The 16564-nt window shown below is 39.2% G+C and overlaps 1 protein-coding gene across 2 annotated transcripts; it reads right to left on the bottom strand.

The window, feature by feature from the left end:
- Nucleotides 1–993: 993 nt before the first annotated feature.
- erp44 (endoplasmic reticulum protein 44) lies at nucleotides 994–16466 on the bottom strand. Of its 2 annotated transcripts, none has more exons than XM_084726884.1 (11): nucleotides 16308–16466; nucleotides 12082–12154; nucleotides 10754–10793; nucleotides 10248–10363; nucleotides 8724–8908; nucleotides 7906–8021; nucleotides 6911–7085; nucleotides 6554–6665; nucleotides 6040–6181; nucleotides 3171–3273; nucleotides 994–1513 (listed from the first exon to the last, which is right to left on the bottom strand). In XM_084726884.1, exons 1-11 carry the CDS (start codon nucleotides 16365–16367, stop codon nucleotides 1388–1390), a joined length of 1248 nt encoding a protein of 415 aa, XP_084583010.1. In that variant the 5' UTR covers nucleotides 16368–16466; the 3' UTR covers nucleotides 994–1387. The 2 variants fall into 2 exon arrangements, with proteins under 2 accessions (XP_084583010.1, XP_084583009.1); XM_084726883.1 differs by having other exon boundaries at nucleotides 994–1526; nucleotides 16308–16465.
- Nucleotides 16467–16564: the final 98 nt, after the last annotated feature.

Genomic DNA, 16564 nt, shown 5'->3' with positions numbered 1-16564 from the left:
AATATGTAACATAGTTCTATTGTTTTTATGACATTTTAATGCAGAAACGTTACATATTAGCTTCAAGTGTAGAACACGATTTGTAGGCTACAAAATCTATGCACTACAACAATAATTGTTCAGCCCTGATCTGAACACCAAATCTTTAACTTTAAAGTTACTTCACTCAAGTTACATGCTCATACTTAAGAGCAACTATCAAATTCTGGATTGAACTGAAGTCTGGACTTTCACATGACTGTCATGCCATTCCTGTGTAGATTTGACTTTACCTAAAAATATGCATCTATACTTGTACGTTTTCACCAGGATTTCTCTGTTTTTTCATCAGTTAGATCAGTTTACCGTTCTGAAGTCACAAGCCATCCAGGGCCTGCTGCAGAGAAGCCTCCACACAGCATGATGCTGCCACCACCAGGCTTCATGATGGGGATGGTGTACTTTGCCTTGTCTGACAGTATTTTCTGTTGATTGTTGTAAAAAAAAGCAAATTACATCCACTGTGAGTCAGCAGTGTAAAACAGTAACACATTAAAAAAAAAGGTGTAAGGGGGCGATACTTTTTATAAGCACTGTAAGAGACATCATAATCTATTGTCCATTTAGTACCAGGAAGAGAAGGGGTGCATCTCAATAGGGTGGAGTAGCTCTGTCTCTCTATCTTCTGTCTCAAGTCATGGTATGAATTATGTTATAACTACCAAGAAGTATTTCAAAATATTCTTCTATTCCTTCAGAGTGTGTGTGGAGAAGATCTGGAGATAAAGCTACTTCAAACAGGCGTATTGTTATACCTTGTGCTATACAAATGAATTAGACTAGAGTTGGTCATATTGAGATGCAGCCATGAGGTCAGTGAGACTAAAACAAGTGTCTCCTATCATCAACTGGACTACCCACAGATAAGAACCGTATGACTGGAGTGAGGGAACTGTTCTGGGTTCTTTTTTTTTTCTACAAAAAGCCGGGTGGTGAAAAAGAAAAGGAATAAAATAAAGAAAACTCTGCATTTAATTTAGACCAACAATGAGATTCCCATGTAGCACAAACATATTTACAAGCTCCAAAAAATAAAAGTAAAAACACTTCTCTTGATGTCCTAATGCCCCTAACCCCCTGCCCACACACTGTTTTCTTCTGTATCCCCCACTTCCTTTTGATCCAAAATAAAAATTGTACGTGAAAGAGTTATGAAAATATAGGTTATTCCAACATGGTTGTGTTGTGGACTGTACTCCTCCTGTTCTCGTTCTTTTTCTCCTCCTTTCTCCTCTTCAGTCTCCTCCATCTCTCTCTCTCTTCAGTAAGGGTGTTGGGTGTTGCTGTTCTGTCCCGCTGGCCTGTCCCAACCCTAACCCCCTCCCTGACCCCCGGGCGTGGCATTGAGTCACAGGATCACTGGAAGGCTGTTGAGGTCACAGCTCGTCGCGGTCCCGTCTGAGGATGGTGTAGCGAGTCTCGCTGGGCGCCAGCTTCTGGAATGAGCTCTCTGGTGGGCTGCTGGCCACCTCTCCTCCCGTCTCCTCCTGAGGGTTGAAGTCAAATTCAAACTGTCAAGTTTCTGGTGTTGTTGTACTCAAGAATGGTCTTGGTCTCAGTCTTGTCTTAGAATCGACCACATTTTTACTTTCTCATCTTGGTGTCAGACAAAGATGACTTGGATTTTTTATTTCAAGACCAATTAATACCATAACTGTGAGGACAGTCTGATTTGTTAACATCATAACTATGATTGGATGTAAAGGTTCCTGCTTCAAATAACTTCACTCATTTCTAATTTGAAAATTGTGTTACTGTTACTGGCTGTCAGCCTGCCTGCCCTCATTCACACACGCTCAAAGAAAGTGAATGTGGGAGACAGTAGAAAAAGGCTGTGGCTGTCTGTGAGAGGATGTCAGTCAAATCTTCTGTAATAAAATTTGGATACCTAAACCACAGCAGTATGCAATGCAAATCTTACTGAGACAACTGGGACTCCGTCAAACCTTTTTTAGCGCTTAGAAAGCAAGTATAAAGAAAGTGTAAAGTGTGTAAGTGACAAACTGACAGTAAGCTAACATTAGCAATCTGCCTCTACACCAAAACTCTTCAGAAATCCTCTCACCTCTCACATGTATTGTATGTGTCAAGGCGCTAGTTTTATTTGCTTGCTGGCTATTCACCTCATAGATAGATGCACAAGCTACCTGATTTAGTTGATATATATTGAGGAATGTAGCAAATTCCATGTCAACTCTGTAAGAGATCGAGGAGACAGGACACCTGGTGACAAACTGTTTTTCCTAATTGTTTTTTCCCTTGTGACAAGACAGGACACATAAAGCTATGTGCCTAATAAATGCATAAATGCTATGTGGTACCACTCCCTCACCTGGGTGAGAGAGATAGAGATTAGGGTTGGACGTTTGGGCAAATATCAGTGATTGGCTGAGTCCATCACCAGTTATTTTTTCCAGGCGATATTTTACATTTTACTTTGCTAATTTAATGGTCTGCAGAGTGAGAGCCGCTGCTCACTCTCCTTCAGCCACACAGACACATCTACTGAGCCAGAGGGATCCAGAATATTTTCTCATCTAATGTGCTGAATTAAGGATTTTTTTTTTGACCAAACCAGAGTTGATGATTGTTGGAACGGTGGAAAAACCACCACGGACAGCTTGGGTGAGTTGTTTTGTTTTCCTGTTGAGTTTGAATGAAATGTTTATGTCTTATGATGAATTAACGGTGCGTCTTAGTTCAATCAAAGGGAGAAACATGGATTCAGACTGTGTCTGTTTAATAAGGAAAACCACTGAGACAACGTTTCCTTTCTTAAGTATTTTGATGTATGTATATGTTGGATGTAGTAGACACATGTAACATAGGCACACATATCCCAGCTGAGACTCAGGAGGGCGTGCACACATGCACATCGCCAATCACCGTTGATGGGCTGACAGTCCCCATTTGGAAAATGTTAACTTATTTCCCAACCCTACTAGGATGTGAAAACTTTTCTTGGTCTTGACTTGGTCTCAACCTCTACAAGTCCTTATCTTGTCTCGATACACTCTAGTTCTTAACTTGTTCTCTTTTTAGCTGGTCTTTACTATAACGCTTCAAGTTTCACGTGACATAATGAAACCAACTTTCAGTAACTCTGATGCGTGCAGACGCTGCTGTCTGACCTGTCCGGGTGTGCTGTCCGTGGGGTCAGGACCATGGTGAAACTCTCGGTGTAGTTTTCCGGAGTGAAGGTCCAGCACAAATTGTCTCAGCTTGCCAGGGACACTGACAGAAAAAACACACAAAACACACATAAGACATGCAAGAACATTTTTACATTCTTAACCTAAAACATTTCTCTACCTTCCACAAAAGTGATAATTTCAGCCTGATGAGTGCCACCTACTCATGAGTAGGTGCACATTCATGAGATTCAATCATTAACTTAATCATTAACTTCCAAACATGGCTTTCTGTTCAGCTCCATTTGAAGTCTCATTCGCAAAAATAATTCCCAAGAGAAAGCATAAATCACACCATGGAGCTTCATGTCCTGCTGTTGGAAATCAGCAGACAAAAAGGTGACAGATTTATCAGAGTTGATAGTTGTCTTAGGGGATCTTAAACTGTTAGAAGATAAATAGTACAGCTGTCAACGACTTCATCAGAGCAATGATACGTTGTGACAGTCTGACATGGTAAATGGGCCGCATTTGCATGTGTTTTTCTAACAGTGGACAATTGTAGCCTCTCATTCACCCACTCACACCGATTCTCAAAGAATACTTTGACTTGCATTTGGGGATCAAACCAACAAAACTGCAATTAACAAACAACCTGCTCTACCTCCTGAGTCATAACCGGCCCGCCCCAACATGAAGTTAGATACTATAAAGTCTTAGTCTGTAACTGGAGGAAGTGAGAAGGATCTGACAGTCAGGCAGTTTGATTAGAGCATATTAGTGGTGTAACAGAACATAGTTCATCTGCCATCTGTATGGATCACCCCCATGGATTGGCCCGCGTGTGAACCGCAGACTAAACGCAAAATTTAACCAACACAGAGTGAAATACAGTTTTATGCCGCTGTTACTTTTTGGACTAATAATTCCCTAAATCTTGATGCAGAGTTGCAGTGAAAAGACACAACAGATGCAGCTTTGCTTTACTCTGAAGTGCAATGACAGGGTTAAAAGCTTTTGCCTCCACTGAATGAAATCCAGTAGTCTGTGACTTTAGGAATTTCAAGTGGTGTAACTGGGAAATTGGGAATGCTTGTCATCACAGAAATAAATCATAAGATGCTGTCTTCCATTCAACACATGGCTAAGATATCTAACCAGAGTAGCTCCAGTCTCTTTGCCATTCTGTTGCACATCCTTCAGTGTTTATAGGTCATTACGTATGATGGGCAATCAATCACATAGTGCCGAAGGCAGGGCCTTGAGTGACGCTACAGAGTGGTGACTACCATAGACTTTATAAAGCTATGACTGAGCCAAAGTAGCTCATTTTAAAATTAAACTAAGCCATTTTTTTCTGATCAGAAAAATGATACAATCCACAACTCAAAATTTAACCATGACTTTTTAGGCAGCTGTCAGAGTGTGAATTTTTCTCAACAGGTGCTTAAATGTGTAAGTCATAATGCCAATTATGTCTAGAAAATGATGAAAATCTGTTGGGAAAAAAAGACATGCAGCCAAGGGACACAGGCGAAAGTCAACCCCATGGGCGCTGCTCAGGACCGACAACCTCTGCACATGGGCCGCACGCTGCACCAACTGAGCCACTGAGCCCTTCAGTGACACATTTAAATTCCAGATTCATTCAGATGAAGGATTAAGGCATGACTGTGAATCTTAAATGTTTTGGTTTTTTAATTGTTTTTCCCCTTAAGAATAGAGATAGACTGTAATTGACTTGTATGACAGGTCTGTTTCGTTTGTAGGCATACTAAAAGAAAATTCAAGTAAAGTGGTGAATACAACAAATTGTCTTAAATCACTTGTGCGTGACACTAAAGAGCTGGTCTGTTTGTGCGAGTGGTTCTTGCATGAGGCCCATTAACTGTGTGTTTGACAAAGGCATTCCTACACACAAAGTCCAACAACAAAGACCTGCTTGAAGTGCAGAGCAGGTCAGAGTTGATATGAAACAAATCAGCTTGTGGCAGCAGCAGAGGACATTTGTCCCTGCGGACATGTCATGAAGCAGCATTAATCCATATCAACGCTGTCTTGTAAAGTGTGCTTATTAACGACAGGTCATGAGCTGTTGTCATATCACACAGGCAGAGCTGGTCCCCAGTCACAGCTAACCTTGTGTGTCAGAGCAGCATGCAGACTCACACACACACACATGCAAACACTTATATATATATAACATACACTGCGCTAATGTAATTACAAGCTGTGTGCCACATGCAGTAGTGATGTGATGTAATTAGGTTGTGGAGGCCCGGTCAGTCCTCGGGGCTTCTGTCTATCTGATCAGACTCTGATTGGGGACTGGGGGAGGCAGAGCGGTGGGGGACAGAATAAATAAGATTAAATTAGATTAGACTGGATTAGTTTAGCACTTATTGCACGTGCCAAATCATGTCACATTAGCTCCGGTGTCCTGGCCCATTCATAAAGGACAGATTTTAGGAGGTGTGACATTTCTCTGGTGTTCAGTGCACAGTGGATTATGGTGTGTGTGTGTAATGAAATTAACTTTATTTAAGGAGATCTTGTTATGAACAATTTCAAATGCTCAAAAAGAATGCTGAATATATCTGAGTGATTTGACATGTGGATGATTCATTTGTTAATTACAGGTGCATTTGTGGTGAGTTTTCATTTCTATTTGGCCATTTCCTTTTGCATGAAATAATTACCAGCCCATATTTCTACTCTAAAAACTTTTTTATAAGTGCACACAAGGTGGAATCTCAAAAGAAATAAAATATAACAGTCATTTATCAGACACTGTGCATATAATTTCAATACAGTGCATTATCATACAAAAGCAAATCATTTTTTAGAGAAAGTGAAAGGTGGTACTTACGTAAGGTCTTTGAAGTCAGGAAAGACATACATGTGTCTGAATGAGTCTATAGCGATGACGGGACAGTCAGCAGGAGTTTTCTGGATATGGAGCAGAGGATGGCGGAACTTCTCGCAGTCCGCGTGCAAGAAGTTTATAGACCCTGAAGAGGAGACACCAGTGTCATGAACACCACTTCTGTACACAAGGCTGTTTGGCTCATGAGTAGGGGTGCCACAAGTTAAATTCTAAATTGAAAATGGGGTGAAATTAAAAGCAGGATCAGTTCTGCCAGTATTTTTTTTCCTCTCCACTCCCACCTATTTGCAAACATTCAGTGTATGTCTGAAGAAAAAAACACTTGAAATAAGATATAATGTACTTTCACTTGCAGCTGTGCTTTCCAATCTTTTTTAATGAAAAATCTGAAGTAAAATTTGATGTAAATGACAGCTGTCAGAGCATAAAATGTTTAAATCAAATTGACTCGTATCAAACTGACACCCGTTATCATAAATGCCACAAATACTCCCACCTTTCTCGCTGATGAGCTGACGAGCGACTTCGTGTTGGAACTTTTCTAAGCTCTCTCCATCTTCTTTAACGTGGAACAAGATGAGGAAAGGAATTCCTTCTTCAGTCAGCTCCTGGAAAAAAAGACACGCATACACACACAAAGCGTCAAAGACAGATGGAGTCATTCAGGGTTTGCGTGGCTCAGCAGATGGACTACCCACAGACTCCATGAATACCCTCCAGAATGTTTTTTGTGTAAATATGTACGTGTGCATCTGAATATCCAGATTAATACATCTAATATTAGACCAAAAAAAGAAACACTAAGATTATTATCACACTGACAGTGCTCTGTAGGAAGAAGCAGGTAACAAACCTCTCCATTTTCAAAGGTGATCTCCCTGACCAGAGGCACACACTTGTCCTGGGCCCAGGCGTAGGTCAGGTCAAAGTTGGTGAGTGAGCCGAGGTAGACCATGTCAGGGACGCTCTCCCCCATGGGTTTGTAGATTACATTGTCTCCACTGAAGCGCTCAGACTCAGATACAGCACTGCGAGAGTAAAGCAGTCAAGATGAGTTTAAATATACTACAAGGAGTTTATACCTCTATATGACCTACATAAGCAAAGGAGACCACCAGTAAGAAGATCAGCTGTTTCTATATAGTTTTTCTTAATTCCTGCAACCAAGTCAGATTCTCCTTGAAATCAGATTAGATGATTTATGGCATGCAGACAGTTTACATTACAGCGTTTCCCCTATCCTGGTCCTCAGAGCTCGCTGCCCTGCATAGATGTTTCTGTGCTCCAGCACACCTGATTCAGATGAGAAAAAGTATATAGACAAATCCAACAACTGCTTTGTGTGTTCTGCCATCTAGCAGCATCACCATTACTGTGGTGGCACGTTGTAATGTCTGTCACTCTCTCTCTCTCTGTCTGCTGCTTGTGTCCAGATGGGAACCCAAGATTTGCAAAATGCATAGATTTCCTCATGGTTTGGGTTAAAATGTTCACTCTCACTAGATATTTCACGGGTCTGGGATTCCCTCCTAGACACCACATCTGTTTTTGCCTGCTGACAGTTACAACATGGATAATTGGATTGATGATGTTGGACAATGGCCCTCAGTAACTGATGAAGGTACCTATTTCGATGGCAACATTAACATTCTTCAAATTTTACAGAGTAGTTAAGACGTTGGTTGTGAAAATTACGACGGCTTGCATTCAAGCAAGCGCATGCTGTAGGGAGACGCCACCACAGCAATGACTGCTTGTTTACTTTCGGTACTTCTCCAGATTCATGTATACACATATGAGCCTCATTTAAATGATAAATGTGAAATGGATCAAAAGATGGTGTCTTACCCAAAGGCAGCCAGGAATGTGCAGTCATCTCGAAGGATGTTGGCAACTTTTTCATATGTGTGGTAGTTTTCAGAGTCCTTTTTCTCAAAGTAACCTATGATGTTTCTCTTGCCCCTCTGTTGAACCAGAAAGCCAAGTGTTGAAAAAAGAAATATATGTATGTATTATTTTACGATGACTTTGTGAAAATCTGATATTATTCATAGGGTTTCTGCAGGTTACAACAAGTTCGATTTAAGACTTTTTAAGACCACTGTGAATGTAATTTAAGACTTATATCATGTTAAAAAAAAGAGGGATATCGATTTTTTCAAGCAGTTTGATGTGACACTATGCCCTGCTGAACTAACAGTAGCTTGGCTCATCCAGCTAATGCAACAGGGACAGAAATGGTGATTTAGCTAAAAACACAACACTTAGCCAAACTATCTCACATCTCAGCAATAACTTTTTGTCAGAACTGTGGGCTGCTCCAGTCACTGTGTAGTCCAGGGACTTCCAGTGCAGAAAAATTATATATTTGTGGAGGATTTTTACTACTTGTTGTGTCGTGTGCTCCAATAAATTATGGCCAAGCTGCACCATTTGCATTATTGTTCCATGTTGCTTTCATTTTGTAGTTTTGTTTGAGTGTGATTAACACAATTTTTCCCCAAAACACATTTAAAATCAAGACTGAATGCAACCAATATTTACAACCTGTCAAAATCATAGAAAAGTCAGTTTAAGGTCTAAAATTCAGCTTATTGATTTTAGGACCTGCAGAAACCGTGGATATTGACAGTGTGCGTGTATGTGTGTGTGTGTTTGACACTCACATCCAAAGTATTAACCTCTTCCATTGAGTGTATTTCTTTCACGGGGTCAACCTGCTGCTGGCGGATGAAATCAGCAATGGCCGCCACCGACCTCTGACCCCTGTACTCCCTCTTCATCATCATCCCATTGCGGAACAACTTCAATGTCGGATACTTGGTGATGCGGTACCGCTGGGCTATGTCCGCTGCGCAGAGACAGAGAAGAAGTTAAGTAAAGAAGGGCAAATCGATTGATGAAGAGGAAGAAGCACAGTAAAAACACATGGGGATGGGTGGATGAGGAGCGGAGCAGTGACAGAGACGGCGGTTAAACCTGTCTGTCTGAAAACACTGCCTTCAGTCAGCTCTGAGCTCTGATCTCCCACATGAAAGCTGCCCCCCCACCAAGAGTAAATATTCTCTCTGCACACAGTGAATGAGTGTGAGTGTGTGTGTGTGTGTGTGCATGTGGCAGGTGTCAATCTCCCTGCGGGGTGTCTCTAAGCCTCCCGTCTTCACAGGAAGCAGCAGTTTTGTCATTAGTCTTCAAACAGTTTGCAGGTCATCAATAATTCTCTTTAATTTGCTTTATCTCAAAAGGCTGAGGCTGGTGGTTTATGTGTCTGAGCTTTGGTGTGCTGGGCATCTATGTGTACATATGTGCATCAAATATAGCAAGTGTGTGTGTGTGTGTGTGTGTGTGTGTGTGTGTGTGTGTGCGCGCGCACACTTTTTTTGCTTTCTGTATATAGAATGAGGGCGTTATGGCAGTGTAAAGCATTAGATCACCATACACAACAACCACCCCATATACTAATAATAATTTAGATAACATAACAACACAATTCAAGTACACTATCACAGAAAAATACATTTTTTTTCCAATTCAGTTTCAAAATGACTAAAATGAGTTTTCTTTCGTTCACATCATCATGAAATAAATACTTTGGCTGCTGATAAAATAAATATATGTGGCTCTGTTAAATTAAACTTAAAGTGGCAACCCAATAATTGTCAATTCTTCCTGTGCAAAGAAGAGACTTTCAAGCGACAAAATTTCTCTTTTTAGGTCTCAAGCTGAAAAAGTTTTTGAATGTCTGGGTTAAACAAATTAAAAAAATAGTAATAAATGTAATTTAGTTAATTTGCTAGTTGCATTTGGATGTTATTTGATATTTTCTTGGCTATGTCAAAATGTTCAAGGAATTTTTAACTGGTCATGAAATGGTCTCAATTTAATACTGATGTCTCTATATGACCTACATAAGGAAATGAGACCACCAGTAAGATTGGTTATTTCTATAGTTATTCTTAATGACTGCCACCGGGTTGAATTCTCCTTGAAATCAGATCATATGCAGAAGAGCCTGTGTGTATATTTTCCCAGGCAAAGTCACAGTAAGTAGTATGTTAATCAGTTGAAAAGAAGCGGCTGGAGATTTTTCTTTAGATAATTGTATTTCTAACATTGTATTTGTGGTAATTGCGGTGGAAACGCTGCTTTAAAGAACATTAAAAATGAATAAAAAGGTAAGCAATACTCACAATGCTGGTCACAGTCTACACGGGCGAACACCACCTGGTTGGTATTAGGGAACTCTTCCCTCACTATGTTCGATGCCTCCTCAAAAATTGGATGGAGCATCTGACTGAATCTGCACCTGTATGGGGGATGGTGGGAGTAGCATGAGGTCAAAAGGATTTCCATAATTTGTAAGTAAACTAAATAGATTTAGATAGATTTTAACCCACACGACTAAATTTAGCAGTATTTGACTATGTCTTCAAATGATTTTGCCGATAACGGTTCCTTCATCCATCCAATAATTAGACCAGTTCAGAAATATGAGATTAAAACAGACGCACTCTGTAAAAATCCTTTAAAAATAGATCAACAAAATCTCTACTGTGGATGACTTCAATCTAATTATACTCATTGCACCATGTGGCATTCATAGAAAACGTCTGCATCATGAGCAGAATTCAATTTAAACATCCTCAACATAATATACAGAGTTTTAATGACTGAAGGAAAGAAACAACGTACTTACCAGTCTGCGTAAAAATTCACTAATGCCACCCCTGCATTATCTGCAAGGAAACACGCACAAACAAGAAATTAACATAAGCCCCCATACATTACTAAATACACTAGTGGACGTATGTTTTGCATGTAAAATTAATTAATTAGGCTAATCAATTTTAAAACATCTGTCACTGAAGGAGAAAAAAAAACAACAAAGTCCATCCAGAGCCCTTCAGTAACAGAAATTTATAATCAGTGACTCGTGGCCATATACATTTATCTAACACAGAACAAAATGATAAAATTAAAACTAAATTTCTATTTTGTGAAAAGGTAAGCCAAGGACCAACTGAGCAGGGTTGCAATGGTATAATATTTTTATGATACAGTAATGTATGTATCAGAAAACATAACAGTATACGGTATTACACAATTATTTTCATCAGTTACAACAACTCTTAAAGGAATGAATAAGAAGGGTATCTTTAAAAAAAATTATTTTAATTTCTCAAAATATTGCATCTTTATAGACATGAAACTTGGCAGAATTCAACAAGTTTTTTAATAACACTACTGTGGTAAAATTCAACACTATAGATAAGCAAATGTACACGGTATGGTAACCATTAATTTTCATTTCATGGCATACCGTGAAACTCTACTATCAAGTAGGCCAGACCTGCAACAATGTGGCAAACAATTTTAAGACAATAGCCTGAAACATTAAAAATAATAACCGCTGATGTAATAACTGAATGTGGAGCAAATATGAGATGGCAGCAATGGGTGTGGCAAATAAAGATATGTGTTGGAAGGAATTCAAGAAAACTAAACTTTGCCTCTCCACCTCACAGCTCAGGGGTCAAAGAAAATATAAAAGGTTTAATTGTGCACCGAAAACTTGTTATGTAATGGTAATGATCTTCCCTTGCCACCAAATTTCTTTGAAATCAATTACATGATTTTTTTTTTTTTTTAACATCCTGCTGGATAACACAGAGATATGCAAAGAGTCTGACAGAGTAGACTGAAAACATAATGTCCTTCATGAAGGTAACAAAGATGGAAAAATTAAATAATATGTATCTCTTAAAGACAAATGTAAAAAATGAAGAGCTGAATGAATATTAAATATGCTTCCTTTCTAATTATCAGATGAGAAATAAACTGTTTCCCCTGCTTCCACTCTTTATGCTAAGCTAAGTCCAGCTGTTGACTGCAGCTTCATATTGAATGAACAGACATGAGGTGGTAGTGATCTGCTCATCTAACTCTCTGCAAGAAAACAAATTAGTGTATTTTTCAAAACATCAAACTTTTCCTTTAAGAAACATCTGAGGAGTAAAGACTTACTTAGGACGTCATCAATGTTGCCTGAGTCCAGACTGGTGATTTCTGCTTGTCCAGGAGTCGAGAGGCCCATCACCTACAGACACATTGGGGGACAGATGTGTATCAGCAAAGAAAACATATAAATGTTAAAACAACAAAATGGAGGAGGGGAGAAAATATTATGAAGATAGTTGACCAAGTCTTGATCCCCAGAGGAAAAAGTCTGTCAGCAAACAGCTAACCAGCATAACTACAGACTGACTCAGCTGAACACACTGCTTGCTCTTGGTGGGAACTATTGTGTCTCTGTAAACACCATAAAGAGCACAGTCTAGACTGTATGAAAAGTGCCCTGAGATAACTTCTGTTGTGATTTGGTGCTATATATAAAAAAAAAACTGACTTGACGGTGCAAAGCAATGGTTCCCAAAAGGTGTGCCACAATGCAAGTACAGGTGTGCACTGAGATTTTGTGACAACCACACATTATTTTTGCAATGTACAACTAAAAAAGCAAAAACCTATAAATAAATTATAAAATATGAATGAATTTTTAATTTACTACAGGGGCAAACATTTTTTTAAAGGCTTCCATCAAAGTGAAGGCCAGTTTTCACCAGCCAGGTGGATAAGAACTCTACTTGCCCAAAGTCAATTTTCACATGTCTCAAATTGTTTTCTTTATTAGCAGTTATCAAATGACAACAAAAGACTGAAGTTAACTGTCATGTTTTATCTAGGGCTGTGACGACTCTAAAATGTCAGAAAGTAGTTTTCAACGGCCTTGTTTGTCAGTCCAAAACCCAAAGATATTATGTTTAATGTGATAATAAATTTTGCATGAAGATTTACTCAAGCAATTAGTCAATTATCAAAATAGTTCAATTGTTTAATTCTTTTTTCCCACTTGCCAGATGAGATGCCAGACTTACTAGCCCAACATGGCACTTAACTTGCCCAGGGCAAGTTGATAGTCCTTGTTTGTTGAGCCCTGAAAGGCCCAGATTAGCTGATGCCTTTTTCCCCCACCTGCACTTCTGGAACTCTTGATTGGTTTGTGCTTGTTGCTTCCATTGGTTAGGTTGGTTATAGATGCTATTTTGCATGGATGTTAATAGAGGTGTGCCTTGAGATTTTGACTTGCCCTTTGGTGTGCCTTGGGAAGAAAAAAACTTTGAAAACTATATTTTTTAATATTTTATATTTCTAGCTGCTTGCAATTATTATGTTTGTAATGGAGACTGTGCAGCGGAGAAGTCATTTCAACCAGCAACTTTCTGTAACTGCTCCTCTGGGAAAACCAATGTGCCCCAGGAAACCTGAGAAGTGTCATCTCTCTAGTGCTTCCTTCTGTCCCTGTCTCTTCTCCCTGTTAGTTGTTCCTGGTACTGGCCTAAATATACAGTAAACAATGTCACCACTGGCATATCCATGTATGCAGAGCAACCTGCAAATATCACTCTCATAATTTGCTGTGCAAACCATTTTTTCTTGTAACTTGTTTTTTATGTAAATGTGGACAGGACTTTCATAAAGGTTCACATTCACATGGAAAAATAGCATAATAGCATGTTGGTAACTTGTGACTTTTGAGTAACTGTCCTTTGAAATTGACCTGTTAGTAAAGACTACATTGGCAAACTGATAGGAAACATTCATGGTAGTGGTCTGAATGTCCTAGATACATATGACAAAATGGAAAATGTATGCATTGACCCATTATACTATTTTTGTGTACATCTTCATCTGACCTGATGAATGCCAATGACTGATTGAAATGTGATGGGGATTTTTTCTTACATTTCCTGTTTGTCTAGTACTTGTTAAGTAAGTACATTTTTAGGACATGCATACTTCTTTGTGCTTTAATAAAGGATGTCGTAACTACATTAGCTGTCATCTTTAAATGAATCAGCAGCACTAATTATAAGCTCCACCTAGATCATTCGACTCTTCACCAAATAATAGAGCCTACTGAAGCACTGAGGCATAATTTTGGCTGTATGTTTTGTATTAGTATATATTTTTTAGTTTCTTTCTACTGTGACATACCAAAGATAGCAGGGATTCCTATGAAATTCCAGGTTATACCTTAAGCAGGCTGCTCAAGAGTTCCAATCATTCCACATCATGTCATCAAATATCACTGAATGCACATTTTAAACATTGTTTGAGCCTAAATCCACAAAATAACCACTATGGTAAATGTAAAACAGTATATTACAGTTGCTCACATCACAGTAAAATGTCTACATCATCAAATATCACTGACATAACATTAGGCATTGCTTGGATAACAGTATTTTATGTTCGGAATACTAAACTAAAATCTTGCAGCCATCCATTTTCTTTTGTGTATCTAACTTTCCTCTACTCAAAAAAGAATAAGGTTGTAATTATGATGGGCCAACTGGGTATTTCTGAATTCCAGCTCTGATTGCAAAACTGCATAAGAAAATCCTATATGAAAGAGATCGGCATGGAGAAAATTTAAGGGCTAAAATGATGATCACTGGAGGGTAAAATGGGGTAAAGAACATCAATGTTGGAGAAGTGCTGACTGCCAACTCTAAACACAGAGATCCAAATAAAAAAGGCAATTGTAGCCCAGATGAACTCTTTTATTTAAGAGTTTGTGTTTTACAGAGGACCAAAGACTGCGTTATCAAAACTTTCACTTTTTCACCAAATTACTTAATTAAGGCCACAAGGGCAATTTCATATTTTTCTGCATCTTAATGACACCCCCTGCCCCTTCTTAATGTCAGCCACGATAGTCAACAAATGACATTAACATACTTTAAAGTGGTGCCTATCTGCTTATCTGCTGTGGTCTCTGCTGACTCAAGATCCTCTTCAAACAGGATATAGGACATTCGCCCTCCTTGAGGCTGTGACAAACACAAATATCAGTGATTTCTAAAGAAACTGTGAAGCAGCCAGATACCACTGCCTCAGGCTTTACTGGATAACCTAAATATAAGATTGAACTTTAGCTCAACCAGCAGTCAAGCATTTGTGTCACTGTCCTTCGCTTAGTTTAGTGTTGAGAAAATGTTTCCAGATATAAAATCAACTTTTACTCCTATTACCAATTAAGTATTTGCAATTTTTCAGAGCCCAAGGCGAGGTCTTAAAATTTCCTCTCGTATCCAAACAATAGTCTAAATACAAAATAATTTCAGATATGTAACAAAAAAGGCACCTGAAATCTGAGAAGCTGGGACCAGTGAATTCTTAATATTTGTGCATGAAAAAGCACTAAAGAATAATTTGTTATCAAAACAGTCAATTGACTTTTCATTTAATTGACTAATCATTTCAGCTCAGTAGAAAATATTTCCTGATTGCATTTGAAAGTTCAACTGTGTCAACGTTGAAAACATAGCAACTGTGACTTTTTACCATAGAGGATGACACAGCTGCAGACTGGTATGAAATGCCACCGTTGCTGTGGTTAGACCAATGAAGACAGTGCTCTGCAGCTTTTAGAGAAGTTGTAAGTTTTAACATTTCAGGCCCAAACTCTCACAACAGCAGAACTACTGCGCTCTGTCAAGTTCCGGGTTGTCAGCCAATAAGAATGAGCCACAACAGAGGAATTCACCAACCGGTAAGCATCACTCAGAGTGACATACAGATGCATGAAGAGTCCGACAATAAATTCATGCATCCATGTAATAACAAATATCAAGCTTGATCAAACACGGCAGACCAACCCATTCAATAAACAAAAAGCTTAAACTAACCATGCTAGCCATTAGCATTTCTCTCACTGCTGTCAATAGGTGATACTAGCGCCTTATGCTAGCTGAGGACTTCACTCCTTAACAAAGTTATCATGAGTCCAACTTCAGCTTGTTTTTCAATTTTAGAATATACAGTCTGTTATGCAAGTGAGACCTCGTTTATATAAGATGGACTGTAGTTAGTTATAAACTAGTTACGCTAACTTACAGCTAACGTTACTCAACACTGAGGCTAAGTTGACATTGCTGCTGGATAACTTGATTAAATATGACGAAACCCGGTCAATAGGCCTCCTCAATGAACCTGCTGATTAACTGCTTTTCCAGCAGCGAGTGAACTGGCACGCTGGTCACCTTCGCCACTTTAAAAGCCACGTCTCATGCCAACACTTAGCTAGCAGCTAGCTAACTGTCCAGCGGCAGGCTAACTTAGCTAACGTTAGCTTGCTCTTGTAGCTAAAAAGCTGCAAATTCCAAAGCTGAGATACACGTTCTTACCAGCAATATAACTGTGACGAAGCGGGTATCGAGAGAGGGAGATATTGCTAACTGTTTCATTGTACAGTATAGTTATTAATGGAGGTGGTGGTGTTGAGTCTGCCCAGTCTGTCTCGACGCCGCTCCTCTTACTGCAGCAGGAAGCCGACGGCGAGCCGATCTCACGGTGACCACGGAAACGTGAACTAAACTTCCTGGTATTTGCTTGGCTTTATGGGTAATGAAGTTTTCGAACTCTCCAAACGCCTGACCTGGAT

This window comes from Lutjanus erythropterus, chromosome 9 (genome assembly GCF_056507025.1).
Source record: "Lutjanus erythropterus isolate fLutEry1 chromosome 9, fLutEry1.hap2, whole genome shotgun sequence".
Lineage (NCBI taxonomy): Eukaryota > Metazoa > Chordata > Actinopteri > Lutjaniformes > Lutjanidae > Lutjanus > Lutjanus erythropterus.
The sequence above is the reverse complement of the archived record's forward strand: the minus strand, read 5'-3'. Positions and strand labels throughout refer to the sequence as shown.

What these genes read in the sequence shown, in the direction of transcription:
- erp44 (XM_084726884.1), bottom strand. Translation starts at nt 16,367, where the DNA reads ATGAAACAGTTAGCAATATCTCCCTCTCTCGATACCCGCTTCGTCACA. An exon ending in CAACATTGATGACGTCCTAA is followed by an intron (nt 10,794 to 12,081) that starts GTAAGTCTTTAC and finishes GTTTCCTTGCAG; the next exon opens with ATAATGCAGGGGTGGCATTA. An exon ending in AAGAGGTTAATACTTTGGAT is followed by an intron (nt 8,022 to 8,723) that starts GTGAGTGTCAAA and finishes CTGGTTCAACAG; the next exon opens with AGGGGCAAGAGAAACATCAT.